This window comes from Nuphar pumila, chromosome 5, assembly GCF_984573655.1.
Source record: "Nuphar pumila chromosome 5, dmNupPumi1.hap1.1, whole genome shotgun sequence".
Taxonomy (NCBI): domain Eukaryota; kingdom Viridiplantae; phylum Streptophyta; class Magnoliopsida; order Nymphaeales; family Nymphaeaceae; genus Nuphar; species Nuphar pumila.
In genome coordinates, this window is record NC_143253.1 from 34,349,688 (window position 1) to 34,367,931 (window position 18,244).

The window sequence follows — 18,244 nt, forward strand, 5'->3', positions numbered from 1 at the left end:
AGTTAACCTTAACCACGGATATCAACCAGTGCACTACAATCTCCTAAATGAAATATTAAGGTTCTGTTTGGGAGCATCACATTGAAATAGAAACACGATTTTCATGTATTGCCAAGATATGATTTTGACAAAATGTGGTATTAAGGATGGAGTTGCCAAGAACGACCTCATTTGAGTGGTGATAAATTGTGGCATTGTGGCTGCCAACTCCGTTCACAATAGCCTCTCAAGAATCGCACTACCATTTGCTCACACAAGTGGCTACATATATTCCAACTCCAAAAAGAACCAATTTTTGATGTTTCAGTTACATAACAAAATCAAATTATATGTATTTTTGATCTGTGCACTGCTGGTATACCTCAAAAATCTATACATTTCCCCCCAGAGAACTGTATAATTTATTTATCAGCAAAAACAAAAAATGATTTCAGAAAAATTTCCAAACACCTTTCAACGAAAAAAAGGCCTTTTAATAACCAGTTAATCCAGAGAAATGTTTCCTCATCGAACGATCTTTCTGGTAATTACTACCCCGTCCTCTTCTTCCTTTGCCGCGTCCCCTAGAATTTGAATTCCTTCCTGCTGCGGTTTCCACAACATCAGAAGTTTGCCCCTGATCACAGGCATCCATCAGCGCCTTGACTGCTCCCAAAGGGATGTTACCACCGCGGCCCAGCCCGTGAATGGTTTCTTTTTGCACTTGATTGACCAAAGCAGCCTCCTGGGCATTTGCTACAGAAATGCCGCCAGAGACTTTGTAACTGTAATTCTTACCATCCTTGACATAAAACTGAGTTTTCCTTGGTCCCCATCTTGAGTTTGAATTTCTCCCTGAGTTGTCATTTTCTGCATGCATGGATGTATCTGCTCTTGAATTGACCTGATCTCCAAGAGCCTCTGTCTCTTCAAATCCAGATTCAACCACACTAATGCCCAACTCGTTGAATGAATCATCGTATTCATCCTCATATTCATACTGTGAAGCAAGAACCGCAGATTGTACAGATTCCTTGGCGTCCTTCTCATCTAAATATGAAGAATCAGGAGAGTCATTTTTCTGTTTCCGCACAAACCTCCCATATGAAGAACTAGAAGATGATGATCCTTGGTTTCTTCTGTCTGCAACCTCGGCATTCCAAGAGGAAGATGATCTTTGGTTGTTTCTGTCTGCAAACTTGATGTTCATGGAGGAGGATGCCACCACCGGCTCTTCCAAAACCCCTTTTCCTTTGCCGTTCCTGCTTGTTTTAGGTGGCGGAATTGTTTCAAGAGTAACATCTAGAGATCTTAGATCTTGATGCAAAGTTCCTTCAAGTATTCTCTGAATCACCTCCTCCGGGTCATGATTATAGACCTCAAGACAAGCAGACAGGAAGCCCTTGCTATAATCAGGGAAAAGATCCTTAATTTGACAGATCATGGATTCAAGGATAACTCTTTCTTCATCTGTTTGTGCTTTGTCGATTTGTGTGTGTGTTGATTCAACTGATTCTTGTTCCCTCAGTTCAGAAGGGTCACACACTGCAAGCAGCTGTAAACTTTTCCATTGTTCATCATCCAAGAAAATCCATCCTGTGGACAGAACCAAAAGCTGAATCATTTAAAAACAATCTGAAAATGCATGAAATTATGAAAATAAGTGAACAGCAGTACATATTCATTTGTTAATGAATGTCCTGACTCATTTGGAAGATACACTAGGAAGTAGGAAATTAAAATTAAAGCTGATCATCAAAAAGGTATTGCAGATAACAATGTACCAAAAAATGCCACTTGAAAGAGTTCATGTTGATTGATCTAACCAGCACCTTTTTTTCATATGCTTTTAGGATTTAAAGCAGTAGCATCCACGTCTGTGTGCTTGCACTTGCACCATGTTCAACAGTGCATGTATATGGTGTACATCAATGTTATCAAAAGCTCGCCTGATGCTTGCTTTTGATGTCTCACCTTGAGGCAAGCTGCTCACCTTGAAGCAAACACCTCGTGTTCAGACATGCCTCAGCCCAGACGTATATATGTGGACAATATAGGATAAAGCCTATATTTGACAAAAGGAGGTTTAAAACAAAAAAAATGACACAGAGAGAGAGAGGGAGAGGAGTCGAGATTTGATGGAAGAGGGGTTTTGGGATTACTATTTCACAATAATTCCCCACCATCCAGCATGTTTAGAAGGAAAATCAGCAACCTCTGTCCAATCACCGATGTCGTTAGAGAATGTCAACATCTTGGAAAGAGGTTCCTTTTTATCTTTTATTAGAAAGAGAGGAATAATTTCTCTCCCCTCGCTTTTCTGTTCCTCTTTCTTTAACTGTGCGTGTGTGCATATGGTTTACATGCAACATACTGCACAGTGTTGGTTCTATAAATATTGTACTTCTGTCCACAAACATTTTTTAACTTGTAGATATCAATATGTGAGGCTTACCTGTTATGCTTCAAGGCTTACGTTCTGCTTTGGGGGTGCCTTTAGCACCTCACCTTGCATTGCACTTTTCACATAGTTGTGCATCAAAGCTTTGCTTGTTGATGAAGATGCCAAGAAATATGTTTGCATGCTTTTAGCAGTACTTAGCATGGAAATAACTGTATTCACACGGACCACACACATGCATGCACACAAGGACACAAACATACATAGATACACACACATGCACACATTACATGCATGTGTCAGCCATTTGATGAACAAGAAGACCATGTCATCTGAAATTGTAATTAAATATGATATGAACAAAAAAAAGTCATTTCAAGAAGAATAACACAGAACCAATCAAATGATAAAGTATTTACTATTTACCATCTTTCCGTAGAGTTTCAATCCTGGTCAAAATTTTGTAATCCCTTTCCATACCCTGAATGAATGTCTCTCTCCCCTGATGTGCCAGATCATATGAGTTTACCATGCTAAGATCACGCAAAATTTGCAGGACAATATCTCCTCTTATACCTGGGTCCTCAAAATTGGCAGGGAACATCTTTGTAGGGTGAGTAAGAAAGCCATTCTCAGTAGGTGACTGGTTCAAATAACAGAAATCTAGCAATTTCCAACCAAACTTCAGTATCCTTGTTGACAGCAGATTCAAGCAGAGAGAAACATTAGGAACGGTGCCATAAGAAGAGTTTCTGGATTTGTCTGCACCAGTTGTTGAAATAAGTGCAAATCCCTGTTCTAAAGATGGAAGCAATGAATCATGAAATCTAGCAAGGGCAGTAAGCAATTCATCATTGCCATAGCTGCATATAGCACAAAAGCCAAAGAAAGAGTATCAGACAAGCAGTAAGTGCAATTATGTTTACCTAAAAAGCTGCAGCCTGACAAGTCTACAAAAACATAAAAATAGAATATCCAGATGGCAGTACCTTGTTTCAACAGGATATGAGAAGGATGATGTTGCAGGTCTGTATGAATCCACGAAGGCATCAAGTGTTGAAATAGCATCATTTATGAAGTCCATTACCTGGAAATCCATCAGAACTTTGTAAAAATAAATTTGTCTAAGAGAAGGGCACAAAGAATTTTGATATCGACCGACACCTTATAATTATTCAGGAGTCTACAACTTGCCTCCAGAAAATCCTCATAAAGTTGACTATGCCCATTCCTTTCAGCACTTCCGGCAGCAAAAAGAACCTGCACATAATAGAGAGTTGGGAAATTAGTTCTAGTCGATTTTGCATAATTCCACCAAAAAGTGACATGGAGGGAAAGTAACAGATCCAGCAAAGCTACATGAACAGCCAAAACAACTGGACTTATTCATTTCATACAAAAGCAACCATGAAAACCGGTAAAATTTGGGCATAACAAAACAATTTAAAAGATAATGCCACTGTAGTTAGTTTTCTTTATTTCATTTGTTTCAGTATATAATGATCCATTTGATTGATTCACATCAGATGGTCAACAGCTCTATCTGCTCTTGGTTTTGGTAAAAAATCAGTTCCAGTCAGTATAGTATGGGTCCAGATGGATTCTCAAGAACGACAATTACTTTAATGAAGATCTTAGATAGGAAAATAGGCAAAATTTATACCTTCCGTCTATATTTATATTCTCACATTATGATTCAAAAGCTGAAGATATGCCATTTGTTAGTGTGGCATTTCTGTGCTCAACTCAGATTCTTCTAATTTTTTTCAATATGTTTCTATTGCAACCTTTCTGTTCCAGCTGACAATCCATGATGGATTTAACCCATTATTAATTTTCAAAAATTGCATTCTTTTAAGACTCGCTGAAACTTGAATATGGCATTGTTGCTCACTGAGTATATGCAGTCATCAAAATTATGGAACAAACAGATTGATGAAATTGAAATTTTGTATCATCCCACAACAAGGTAAAAAGTGTCAGTTTAGACACCATGAATTACACCAAAATGCAATTATATTTCTCAGGTTTTTTATGAAAAGATCAAATATGTTTTTTCAATTAGTTATAAAAACCTGGCACACACTCACATGCACATGGATCACACAGAACATTTAAGAAAATTAGCAATCTAAAGAATGTGATAAGTACTTTTACACGTGTAGTTTCTTCAAAGCATTCCTTTCAATTACTTATTTTCTTATTTTTTCATGTATTGTATATCCCATTAGAAACAAATTTGGACCTGTCTGGCAGCTGATCCTAGAAAGGATTTAGAACAGTTTTAACATGATACTGTAAGTAACTTTGTTTATAATTAACTTTTTTAGTATTAAAAAGGCACTGATATGCTTGTAACTTCTATATCCTAGGTAAAGGGGGCAAAACCTCTTCTTCACCGCAAACCATAGGACCATCAATCTAAAAGCAGCTGCAAAAGTGTTGAAACAAACTGTTAGGAAGTTGATATGAAGTCAGCCAAGCCATTCATCTTAATCTAACAACATATGAGCAATCCTCAAATAACAATTCTCTCCTGTTGTCATCATTATCCATGGTTTGATGAATTTTGTAGTACTGGTAAAATATGAGTTTCTATTTCCAATATATCATATTTGTTGATATTATATCTATGTTCAGGTAACATGGCTGATTAAAAAGCAACAGGAAAAATCACAAACGAGGACCTTGTTGTGAGATAGTGTGCCTGAAGAATTCAGGCTCTCACACACTTTTAGGCAAGGTGGTATTCCTGCTTTTGTGGTGCAAGGTTTGGGTGAAGTCCCTACCAAGACTTTTGTCTTTTTCTTAAGGCATAGCTGTAGAGATCTCTACTAAGGCCCGCAACTCATTAGGCCTGCTCATGCCTCCATAATAAATACACCTGATGTTATGAAAAATTATAAAAAATTTACTAGAGATTTAAAGGGCATAAAAATATGAAAACATCATTTTCAAATGGCACCTAATTGAATTGAAATTAATGATATCTCTACACATGCCAGATATTACCATGACATTTTTTTCTGGAATCTTGTAGAAGACGACAAAGCACATAAAATTTTCAGTTGACAAATTCATAGGCACACGCGTTCATGTGCACACACACACACACTCGCGCACACACAAGCAGGCACATGTTAGGTTCAACACAGATTTCCAAAAGGACAATTTCAATGAAAAATAACCAAAAACATTCCCTTCAAGAATGTTAACTGTGATATAACATGTTTTAGGAAATATTTACACTCAATGCTTTAGGCATGTGTCATCTCATCGAGGTTTTTAGTTTGGACAAAATACAAGAGTGTCTAAAGCTGCTCCCACCATCCATAAATAGGACCAAGGCAAGAAAGAAGTCAAACAATACCATGAAGTATGTCACCATGATCTGACAGTAGCATGATAAACAATCTTTCACTAAGCACACAACCTGATTGAACCCAGTCTTTTATAAACAGCAGTAAGTAAATAATTGGGAAACTTATGACAACAAATAGGCAGATAACTGAATAGGGCTAAAAGTCACCAGTATTTGACAATAGGAAAGAGGCACAAGGAACAAGATGAAAAGAGGCTCTCACAATGAAAACTTCATTAGCAAGCAAAAATGAAAAGAGACATCTTAAAGAGGGACGCTCCTCATGACTGATACAACCATATTACACTTCTCAACAACCAGAATCTCTTAATTTTGTGAATTGGTGTGCCACTCCCATGCGCGCTTCACAGCTATGTCACATGGGTGAGTTAAGGTTGCTGATGCACCCGTGTTGGGTGCAGCAGGTGTGGGTGATGGTACCGTCCACACACCAGGTGTAGGGTGGGCCAATCGAGTCCTGATACAACCCTAAAAGTTGTTTACTTCTTACTATTGTTTTTTTTTCTTTTTCTGTTATTTCCTTCATTTCATTTATTGGATGTATTATTGCTAGGTTTTATATTTTCATTCGACTATATTTCATATTTGAATTCCAATTCATTTTTTTTTATTTGATTTTTCTGGCTTTTATTTACCCTTAAGGGCGACCCTGGGGGAACTTGCCTGTGCCCCCCCCCCCCCCTCCTCAATTTGGGGTGAAACTTCCCCCAAAACGGAGGAAGAGCAGAGAACTTTCGCCCGTGTTTGATGGGGGAGTGTGGGCACCACTAGAAAAGGGGGGAGAAATTCCCCCAACGGAACTTCCCCCTGTTTTCAAACACGCCCTAAAAGATGTTTATATATATAGCCATACCCCCATACCCACATTATCTGAATTTGTCATGTCGTACCTCCGAACCTGCATCCATACCAAAACCCACATCCCATACCCATGTGACATAGTTTCAGAGCTTGCCCAAAATTGACAACCTAGATGCTCTAGGTGCTGCTCCAATCCATGCTCCCAATGGCTATATTAGAGGAGAAAAAGTTCGGGAAGAATAACGGCTTATAACATATGATACAACTGGCAACAAATTGATTTCACTGTCATGTTAGCTTGGTAGCAACGCTAATGCCACGTGGTATTCCATGCATGCTACACCCCACGTCAAACATTCAACTGATGTAGGTTGTAGATAATGTGGAGAACAGCAACCAAATGAGTACCTTCAATGCAAGCCCCTTATCCCTAGTTATCATCACCTAGGTCAAGGAACAAAACCCTTCGATGTTTTTCCAAGTTGAAAACCCAGTCCCAAGTGTTTTTAACTGAAGCAAGAAACAAAACCCTTTTGATGTTTTTTCAACTTCAAAGACCACTTCCAAGTGATTCTAACTGAATCATTATATAGAAACCAATCAACACACTGCTTAGTGAGAAACCACCTTCAACAGGCCTAGAATATTTTCACTAACTGCATTGTCATAACATCACAAACATTTCCTCAATGAAATTATCCAAATATATAGCCATAATTATGCATCATTATTAGCATTCAAAAAGAGAGGGAAAAGTTGGACATTATGAAGGAGTATACTTTCTCTTGTGCACAACTACAAAAGATTGAAGGTTCAAAAATAAGAAAAGGAGAACCATCTAAGTCTCAAGAGAACATATCTTCTCTTGAAAGATGAGATTGGGGAATGTTTTCTTGGCAACTGAAGTTATTTTAGAAAAAATAGATAACTTTCAATGGCAGAGCATGCAAATAGTAGTGATGCAAAAGTTGGCATATACTACCTCCAACAGTGAGCTGCAGCGCTGATGCATTGTGTGAACAATCCTTAGAAAATGGCTCACGGCATCTACTAAATTCTGAATGAGCCAAGGCTGAGATTGCAGTGCATTTGAAACCTGGACAGGAATTTCTGGTTAAAAGAAAAAGTACAATAAATATGAAATTGGTGTATAGAATAATGTGGAATTACAAACTTAAAATCAGAAACATTAGCAAAGCATTGCAATCCTAACTATGAAGTTGAACAAGATGCCTGGACACCTGGTTTGGTGTAGGTACACCTAGGCACCATCTAACATTGCTCGAAATAAAAAGTGAAAATATAGAAAGTGAAAATTAAAATAATTAAAAATCATGATAATTAAGACAACTTTATTGGCAATAGTTGCATAAAAATTATGATTGTTCCACATCATTCCACATTTTCACTTTACATATCTAATAAAAGTAGAAAGTGAAAATCATGGTAAGGTAGTACTTAGTTACTATAAATGAAAACTAAAGAGTACTCAATCTCAAACATGTCATCCTAATCTCAATAAAGAGAGGAAAAAAAAGATGATATTCTTCTATAGAATTCACTAATCACTCATCCATTCTTCACTTCTTTCCAAATCTCAATCTTTTTTCCACCACTCTTTTCAAAGCCAAATGTCTCTTCAGCATTCTGCCACCCAGTTGCCGAGAAACTGCCATGACATTGTCACTAGATGAATAGGTTCTATGAGACTTCATCTTGGTCTCTTCTGCAATCAACTATTCTATGACCCTGGTGACAGAGGATAAGTGAGAATAATGCAAAATGACACTCCTTGTTCCATCAAACTTTGGTTTGAGAGCCATAAGAAACTCAATAACCCTATCAGTTTTACTATGTTGATCAAGAAGTCCCAGACAAGTTTGACATGCGAAAATTGTCTCACATTTCACACATTTTGTTTGGCCCTCCACAAGTGCAAGGGCATCTCAAATTCTTTGCATATTCAAATAAAATTCTTCTATTGACTTATTTCCTTGGTGCATACTCAATTCACTCAAAAGTTGATGAAGGGGTAGGTAGTTTATGCAAATTTATTCAACCCTTTTTTAAGATAAGGAAAAAAACCCGCCTGATTCACCCAAGCGATAATGGGCCTAGGCAGAAGGTGTGACCCCTTCATCCCAGGTTCTATTCCCACTGGGTGTGTGAGTGCTCCGTAAAGGCTTGGGAGTCAGTGGTCTTTCAGTTATAAGATCTTCAGAATCGTTAGGTGGTAGTTAGCTTCAAATGTTGGAAAAGGTGCAATAACAAATGAAACAATATATTCAACAATTGCAACTTCTTGCCTAATTACCCGTAGTCCCTTCCTCTACTGCTTCTGCATCTTTCTCTGGTACTACTTTCTCAAGTATCTCAGGTTGTTCCTTTAATTGGTTAATAGACTCAAGGGCTTCATCTCATATAAGATCTCATGAGCCTATTCTAACAAACTGTCAACCTTGCAGTGGCATTTTTCATACTTCAGATGGTTCTTCTATATCTGACTCAAAAGTAAGTTACATTACTTTTGATTCTTATTCTGGTAGTAAGATTAATCTTTCTCAAGTTTACCATGTTTCATCTATGAATCTTATTTTTGTTGCACCAAGCTTAATTGTATTGTTACCTTCTCCCTTTTGGTTGTGTGGTGCATGATCAGTTATCAGGGAAGAAAATTGATATTGGCTATAGAAGAGGAAACTTATACTACTTGGACTGGATTGAGTGAGCAGAAGAAGCCTAGGATCATATTGGGAGCTCTTGTCATAGATGAGTCAGTTTTGTGGCAATAAAGACTGGGTTATATTTCCAGCTCTATGTTGTAAAAGTTGGTGTCTTCAGAAAGTTTTTGTGAGTCTAAATTAGTTGTGTCAAATCATGTTAAAGATTGTGAGAGTTATAGGTTGACAAAGGGTCATGCCTTGCCATTCGGATCTAGTGATAAGGAATCAGAAAGTCCTTTTGATCTACTGCATTATGATGTATACAGTAAGAATGATAATATTTTGTTGCCTTCATATATGATTATACAATATTTACATAGTTATATTTTATTAAAAATAGAAGTAAACTTTTTGAAATCTTTAAGAACTTTTGTTTTATGATTGAGAATCAGCTTGTTACTAAGATTAAGACACTTTGAACTAACTCTGGTGGTGAATATATCAATTGTGCATTCAAAAAATTCTTGCAAAAGAAAGAGGTAGTTCATCAAAGATCTTGTTCCTACACTCCTGAGCAAAATGGAGTGGTTGAAAGAAAAAATAAGCATATCTTGGAAACAGCAAGAGCTCTTCCTTGTGGGGGTGAAGTGCTAAAAGTATTTTGGGCAGATGCATTTCAATTAAGTATCTATCAGATAAATCGTATGCCCTCAAGTGTGTTTAAGGGTATATCTCCCTTTCAAAAATTGCATAGACAAACTCCCAATTATGATATTTGGATATATATGTTTTGTTTTGTTACCTGATAGATATAGAGATAAGTTATCTCCTAAAACCATTAAGTGTTTCTTTCTTAGTTTTGCTAATGGTCAAAAAGACTACAAGTGTTATGATCATATGTTGGAAAGAGGGCGTGGATATCTCTGTTAAATTGTATCTCCTATGTACATATATTTTTATATGTATATGACGAAAGATACATATACATATATGTATCATACATATATGTATATATATCTATTGTTATATATATATATATATATATTCCCTTCATGTAACCCCAGGGGTATTTCTGTCTTTTGTTCTATTTTACGCATATTTACACTTGTAAATATGTTTGTAATTTATTTCTTTTTATTTTCTTCTTTTCCTTTTTTCTTTTTTCTTTTTTCTCTTTTCTTTTTCGTTTTTATTAAAGTTGACTTAGTCAACCTTGGAGGGGGGTCCAACACTAGTCGTTGGACCCCTCCAATGGTTAGATTTCTAAGTGTTGGAGGGGCTCCAACGACTAGTGGGAGCCCTTCAAGGCTTCCTCTCTTCTATAAAAGGGGTTGAACCCCTATTGTATTTTCATTCATGGTTGGGAGCATTGTCCTCCAACTTGTTCAATAAAATTCTTTATATTTTGCATTTGGGTTCTCTTTTTGTACCATTGTGTACATTGTTCTAAGTGTTCTTACGCCTTTGTGCACCTCTCCCTTTGTGGTGGTTGTGTGCATTTAGTACTATATCTCTCTTGAGATATTTTCACATGGTATCAGAGCAAGGTTGGAGATTGAAGATCGTGTGATTCTTCGTCTTTTTCAAAGTGCCTCGTAAAGTGTGCCCTTGGCTTCTTGGTGATTGAAGTAGGGACTTCTCTTCCATCAATATTTTGGAAGATTCTTACAACAAGAAAGACTTTAGAATTCCTTGTGGTACGTATATAATCTCCATTCTTCCTTCTCTAATGGGTGAGAAAGAGTCCAATTTTTCACTTGTTTCAAATTAAATGGCTCCAACTACCATGTTTGGGCCGGTAATATGGAGGCTCACATTAAGGGGAAAGGTCTTTGGGGATATGTTAAAGGAACCATTTTCGAACCCGAACTTAAGATCACCATTATTGATAAGGGTGAAATAAAGGTTCTTGATGGCGAAAAAAGAGAAAAAGCTTTTGAAGAATATAACAAAAGACATGAAGAATGGGAGATGAAAAACTACAAAATTCTTGAAAAGAAGTCATCGTGTATATGGCTGACCTGATCCACTTACATAATGGATCGGGTCCAGATCCAATTAGTGTTTTTTTAATGTACATTAGCATGTTGTTAAGGGGTATTTTTGTACCCTAGTTATATTCACTTAAACTTTAAATACAATGAAAGGTGCAGTCACGATCGACGCACGACCTTTCTCTGAAATCCCCCTTTTTTTCTCTCTCTCTCTCTCTCTCCTCTCTCTCTCTTTCGCTCGTTCACAGGAGAACGAGGGCTCCCCCCTTTTTAACATGGTATCAGAGCTTATTTAGAAGACCACGATCTGCTGAGTCTGATCGAGTCTTCTTCACCCACGATCGACGCTTCAGCCACGATCGACGAATCACGCCTGCCAACGATCGAGTTTTCTCCATCACAGACCTGTCACGTTCTGCTGTTCTCTTCATCGCGATCTGCTGATCCCTACAGCCACGATCTGTTGTTCCCTTCATCACGCCTGCCAACGATCGCAGTCTGATCGAGTCTTCTTCTAAAACGATTGACGCTTCAGCCACGATCGAGCAATCACGCCTGCCAACGATCGAGTTTTCTCCATCCTTCAGCCGAGTACATCTGGAAACGCAACCTCTGAGTCTGATCGAGTTTTCTAGAAACGCAAAGTGCAGTTTGTCTTCGAGTCTTCCTTCTCCAATGGAAACGCAACCTCTGTGGTGACGTAAAATTTTTTTTTTATTACAGAATCACTGTGATTCCTTTGATTTCCTACAATCTGTTAATCTGTGATTCCTCTGTTAATCTTTGCTGATTTCATTGTCTCTGAAATTCTGCTGTTTTCATTCTGAACTTGTTTTCTAGTTCACTTGTCTGCTGTTTTCATTCTGAACTTCTGCTCTGTCCTGACTGCAAAGTATCACCTGGTACATCAGCCTCTTAGCCGAACTCTCTGCAGCACCTAGAAATCACGTGAACTTGTTTTCTAGTTCACCTGTCAACCGAGTGTCCTCTTAGCCGAACCTTCTGTTTTGCTTTGTTTCTCTTTATATACTTAAGTGTGAGTTCAGCTTTTCCCTCCAATGGATTTTACTCATGGGCAATCATGTTTGTCCTCAAGTTTTCTCGGTCAACTAGTTTCTGAAAAACTGAATAACCTCAATTTCTTAACCTGGAAAAGACAAATTATCCCATTTATAAAGAGTCAGGATCTCTCTGGTCATCTGGATGGATCGGTTCCCGCTCCTCCAGAATTCCTTTCGCAGGAAAAAGCGGATGATAAAGGAGAACAATCTGTTGTTCTTCACAAGAATCCAGAATATGTTGCTTGGATGAAAAGGGATCAATCGCTAGTGGCATACATCACTTCAACTCTCTCACAAGAGGTCCTTATTGCCCTTCCTGATGATTGTTCGGCCAAAGAACTGTGGGATACGCTAGTTCAAACATACTCTCAAATTTCTGAGGCAAGAATTATGTTTCTTAAGCGAGAGTTTCAAATGCTGAAGAAAGATTCCATGTCTATCATGGAATACCTGAATAAAATGAAAAGTATCACAGACCAACTGGCTGTTGTTGGGTGTCTTGTCAGTGAAAAAGATAAAGTTCAACAAACCTTGAGTGGATTGGGGCCAGATTATCATGTTATGACGACAACCTTACTATGTTTACCAGAACTTCCAAAGTTTGAAGATCTTCGTGCGAAATTATTACAATATGAAATGACTCTGAAAGATACTCATGGGCATTCAGGAACACAGGATGTGCTGGCTATGGGAATAAGTTATGGTCGAGGAAGAGGAAGTTCTTTTCGAGGAAAAGGAGGCCAAGGGAGAAATACCTATGGAGGTCGTGGCATACTTCCAACACCCAATATACAAGGACAAAGACCCACTCCCACATGTTTCCTATGCAACAAGAAAGGGCACATTAAAGCGAATTGTTGGTTTAACCCTCAAAACAGAGGGAAAGCTCCACAAGCAGAAGCTAGGAAGGATGGAGAAGTAAAAGAGTTGCTGCTGGCAGCCTTGGCAGGATTGAATATGAAGCAAAATGACAAAGGAATTTGGTATGTCGACTCCGGAGCAGCTACTCATGTCACAGGTGATGTAGGTAAACTCTTGACTCTCACTCCTTATGTTGGTAAGAATAGCATAGTCACAGGAGATGGATCTCATCACACAATCTCACATACTGGAAATGCCACTATACACATGTCAAAGTCCTCTCTTAAACTTCCAAGTGTCGTCCATGCACCTAATATTCAAAAGAACATTGTTTCTGTCTCAAAACTTGTTGATGATGCTAATGCTTCAGTTGAATTTACTCCCTCTTCTGTTTATGTCAAGGATCTTCGCACGAGGAAGACATTCGCTGAAGGAAAACGCTGGGGCAATATATACATCTTTCAAGAAGATCCTTCATTCATTCCAACTATTCATCCTTGAAGCCTCACCAACGTCAATCTTTTGACCCTGATTTTATATTTACTATTTCTGAATGTAATAAGCCAAGACTTTGGCATAGTCGTCTTGGCCATTGTGGTCGTCATTTTATTGAAAAACTTGTCTCGAATAATCTCATCCCTGAGTCCAGTCTGAGTTCAGAAGTCGTTGATACAAAGTGTTCTAGCTGTCATTTATGTAAGAGTCATGTTTTACCATTTACTTCCATTAATAAAAGAGCTTCAAGGCCATTTGAGGTCATTTGTTCAGATGTCTGGGGTCCTGCTCCACTTACTTCTCTTTCTGACAGTAAATACTATCTTATCTTCATTGATAGTTACTCACGTTATACTTGGATATTTTTTATGAAACACAAATCAGAAGTCTTTGGATTGTTCCAGAGATTTCATTCTTTTGTTCAAAATCATTTCTCTACCAACATTCTCAATTTCCAATGTGATGGAGGAGGTGAATTCTCCTCGAGTGTCTTTGTTAGTTTCCTTCAACATAATGGGATAAAGAGAAGAGTGTCTTGCCCGCATACACCTCAACAAAATGGGATTGCTGAGAGGAAACATCGACACATTGTTGAGACTGCTATGAGCATGATGCATGGGAGCAACCTCCCTGTATCGTTATGGACTGAGGCTTTTCACTCCACAGTTCATGTGATAAATCAATTGCCCATGAGTATCTTAGAACACAAGTCACCATATTTCTCTCTTTTTGGCATACAACCTGATTATCATGAATTACGTGTGTTTGGGTCTGTTTGTTATGTTCACATTGACAGCTCACTCAGGCACAAGTTCCAAGATAAAGCCTTAAAATGCAGATTTATAGGATATGCAGAAGACTACAAAGGGTACAGGTGCTATGATCCCTTGAGTAGGCGTGTCAAAATATCAAGGAATGTAATTTTCGATGAAATGAACTTTGATGATCAGGATGCTAATTCCACCTTTCATGCTGATAACTCGAGCCCCAGCATTGAGGTCTACTACCCATGGTTAAATTCAGAACTCTTTTCCAATGGTAAGGTAGACTGTCCAGAAAATTGCAGTAAGAAGGAGACACATGAGGAATCAGCCAATGAAACTCAAACGGAGGAGACTGTTACACATGACTTGGAGCCAACAAGATATAAGGGTATTGTGTACACCCGGCGAGAGAAAGAGCCCTCATTCATTTCTTGCACGAGTACAGATCCATCTGGATCATCCGCTTCGCAGACGATGGATGTCAGAAGATCCTCACGGATTCGACATCCGCTTGACAGGTGGGTAAGTTATAAAAATTTTTCACTGGATTTTCAGTTGTTCTTGACATCCATAAGTAAAGAGGATGAGCCCCTCATGTTCTACCAAGCTGCGAGCTCTAGAAGATGGGTAGAAGCAATGAATGAAGAAATGGAGGCCTTACATGAATGTGGGACGTGGGAGATTGTACCTAGACCACTAAACAGAAATGTTGTTGGGTCAAAATGGGTATACAAGATAAAGTATAAACCAGACGGGAGCATCGAAAGGTATAAGGCTAGACTTGTAGCCAAGGGATTCACACAAGAGGAAGGCCTGGACTTTGATGAAACTTTCAGCCCTGTAGTTAAAATGGGGACCATTCGTATTGTGTTGAGTCTAGCCATTAAACATGGATGGACATTGAGCCAGCTGGATGTAAAGAATGCGTTTCTGCATGGAGATTTAAAAGAAGAAGTCTACATGGAACAACCCACCGGATATGCCGAACGAGACGCCAAAAAATATGTATGCAAGTTAAAGAGAGCCCTCTATGGTTTGAAACAAGCTTCTCGTTCCTGGTTCGACAGTTTTTCTTTAGAAATACAACGGCATGGCTTCTCTCGGTCCCTTCTGGATCACTCATTATTTATTCACAATGAACAAGGAGTCACTACTCTTCTATTAATATATGTAGATGACATCATCATCACAGGGAACTGTAAAAGTTACATTGAGGAGGTAAAGAAGTTATTAAATCAGAGATTTAAGATGAAAGATTTGGGAGAGCTGCGATATTTTCTTGGGGTAGAAGTTGATAAAAGAAATGATACACTCACCCTTACTCAACACAAATACACGTTGGACATTCTCAGCAGAGCAGGCATGACAGATTGCAAGCCGTTGACAACTCCAAGTGTCATTCATCAGAAACTGAGTTCAAAGGAAGGGGATATATATGGAGATCCCACTAAGTATCGCAGCTTAGTTGGCATGTTGCAATACCTGACTTTTACTAGACCTGACATAGTATATTCGGTTAATCAGGTATCCCAATTCATGCATGAACCTCGTATGTCACATATGGAGGCAGTCAAACGTATACTTCGTTACCTGAAGGGTACGGTTGGTGATGGGCTGGTATACAAGAAAAGAGACTTAGATCCAGGCGGGGACCGTGAGGGCCATGAGATCGTCACTTATGCTGATGCTGATTGGGCGGGTGATCCAGACGAACGACGATCAGTATCCGGTTATTGCAACTTCATTGGGCCAAACTTGGTATCCTGGAGCAGTAGAAAACAAAAGGCGGTTGCTGTTAAATTATGTACATTAATCATATTATGTAATATATATATTTTATATATATATGGTAATACATATACATATATTAATATATATGTATATGTATCTACTCAAATATATATATATAAAATATATATTTCTATTTATTTTGTCATAAGGGTAGTTTAGTCTTTTCCCTATTTTTGCGCACATTCACTTTTCGGATGTGACTGTAATTATGTTTCTTTTATTTTTATTTTTCTTTTTGTTCTTTTTATTTCTTTTTTGGATTTGTACCTAAAAGGTACCTTGGGGGGCCCACCAACATAGTCGTTGGGCCCTCTCCAACGGTCACATTTGTGACCGTTGGAGGGGCTCCAACGACTATGGGTGGAGCCCCTCCAAGGCCCCCTTTAGTGATGTTATAAATAGGGGTTCTCCCCTTTGTATTTCTTCATGGCTTTGAGTCAAAGCCCAAGTTCTCAATAAATTGATTCCATTATTTTATGCCTTTGTGCATTTGTGAGTTATTTGTGGGTTGTGCTTTTTGTGCACAAGTGTTCTAAAGTGTTCTTATTGTGCTTTCGTGGTGGGTTCAATATCAAGAATATTAAGGTCTTGATATTAGTATCTTGTTGGAGATACTTTCACATGGTATCAGAGCCTCGTTGGAAGAAAGAAGATCGTGTATTTCGCCTCTTGTGAAGCACCTCGAAAATCGTGCCCTCAAGCTAGTGAAGTTTTTGAGTAAAGCATTTGCTCCGGGCAATATTTTAGAAGCAACTTTTGTCAAGAAAAGGTTGAAAATCCGTTAAGGTACGCTTTATTTTTCATCTTCTCTTCTCCATAATGGGTGAAAAAGACTCCCACTTCTCTCTTGGTTTTAAACTTAGTGGTTCAAACTACCATGTTTGGGCCGGCAACATGGAAGCCCACATCAAAGGGAAAGGTCTTTGGGGTTATGTTCAAGGATCCATATCGGAACCCGAACCCAAGCTTTCTATTATAGAGAAAGGGGAAATCAAAATTCTTGAAGGAGAAGATAGACAAAAGGCCTTAGAAGAATATTCCAAAAGGCATGATGAGTGGGAAATGAAGAACTTCAAAATTTTGTCTTGGATTTTTTCGTCCGTTGAAACCAAGATCAATGCCAACATCATCAAATTTAAAAGGGCCTCCGAAGCTTGGTTATACCTTGAAAAAATGTATACGTCAAGGGACTTGTCTCACAAATACTACCTCCAAAAGAAAGCCTTGACTCTTCAACAAAATGATTTATCTATTCGGGAATATTTTGCCGAATTATCATCTATTTGGGACGAGCTTGCCATGCTCGAACCAAAATGGAGTGGAGAAGCTATTGAGTTAAGGCACAAACAACTTGAGGAAGATCGTTTCTTCAACTTCTTAAATGGTCTTAGACCCGAATTTGAGCAAATTCGGTCCTCCCTTCTATCGGCTTTTACCTCCCCATCTATTGAAGATGTCATCACCAAGCTAAGTGGTGAGGAAACACGTATGGGGATTAGTAAAAATAACCCAAGCATTCTTGCTACACCTTCTCAAAATGACTATGAAGTGGTCAATGCCGTGTCAAGACCCGGTAATAATTTGAAGACCTACAAACCGCCCCATTTCAAAAATCAAGGGCAAAATGATCGATATGGCAAGAGAGATTATAGCAAATTAACTTGCCATTTTTGTAAAGAACCGGGACATATCAAACCAAATTGTCCTAAATGGAAGAAATTCCTCGCCGCGGCTTTAGCATCCCAATCGGAGGAACGGCCTTCAACATCGAATGAACCTCTTTCGCTTCATCAAATTATGGATGCTCTTCAACCTCTTCTCAAAGGAGGCACTTCTGGAGCCGCCATGTCATCTTCTTCCTCTCTTGGTAAGACATCTTGGCTACTTGATTCTGGTGCTTCGTTTCATATGACTCCAAGTCATTGTTTTCTCTCTAATTATTCTGAAAATCGCCTTCCATCTTTTGTCTCAACCGCGGATGGAACCCCTCTTGAAATTAAAGGAATGGGTAATTTTGAAAAACAAGATTTTTTTATCCCAAAAATTCGTTTT

The 18,244-nt window shown here is 38.4% G+C and overlaps 1 protein-coding gene across 1 annotated transcript in view; it reads right to left on the reverse strand.

The window, feature by feature from the left end:
* Window positions 1-247: 247 nt before the first annotated feature.
* Window positions 248-18,244, reverse strand: part of LOC149837343 (uncharacterized) — a 94,317-nt gene continuing 76,320 nt past the window's right edge. Inside the window, exons 5-9 of the mRNA XM_090007345.1 lie at window positions 7,546-7,659; window positions 3,545-3,640; window positions 3,370-3,467; window positions 2,807-3,243; window positions 248-1,575 (exon numbers count right to left, since the gene is read on the reverse strand). Of these exons, the coding sequence (XP_089863471.1) occupies window positions 473-1,575; window positions 2,807-3,243; window positions 3,370-3,467; window positions 3,545-3,640; window positions 7,546-7,659 (1,848 nt within the window). The 3' untranslated portion in view covers window positions 248-472. The remainder of the gene's footprint in view (window positions 1,576-2,806; window positions 3,244-3,369; window positions 3,468-3,544; window positions 3,641-7,545; window positions 7,660-18,244) is intronic.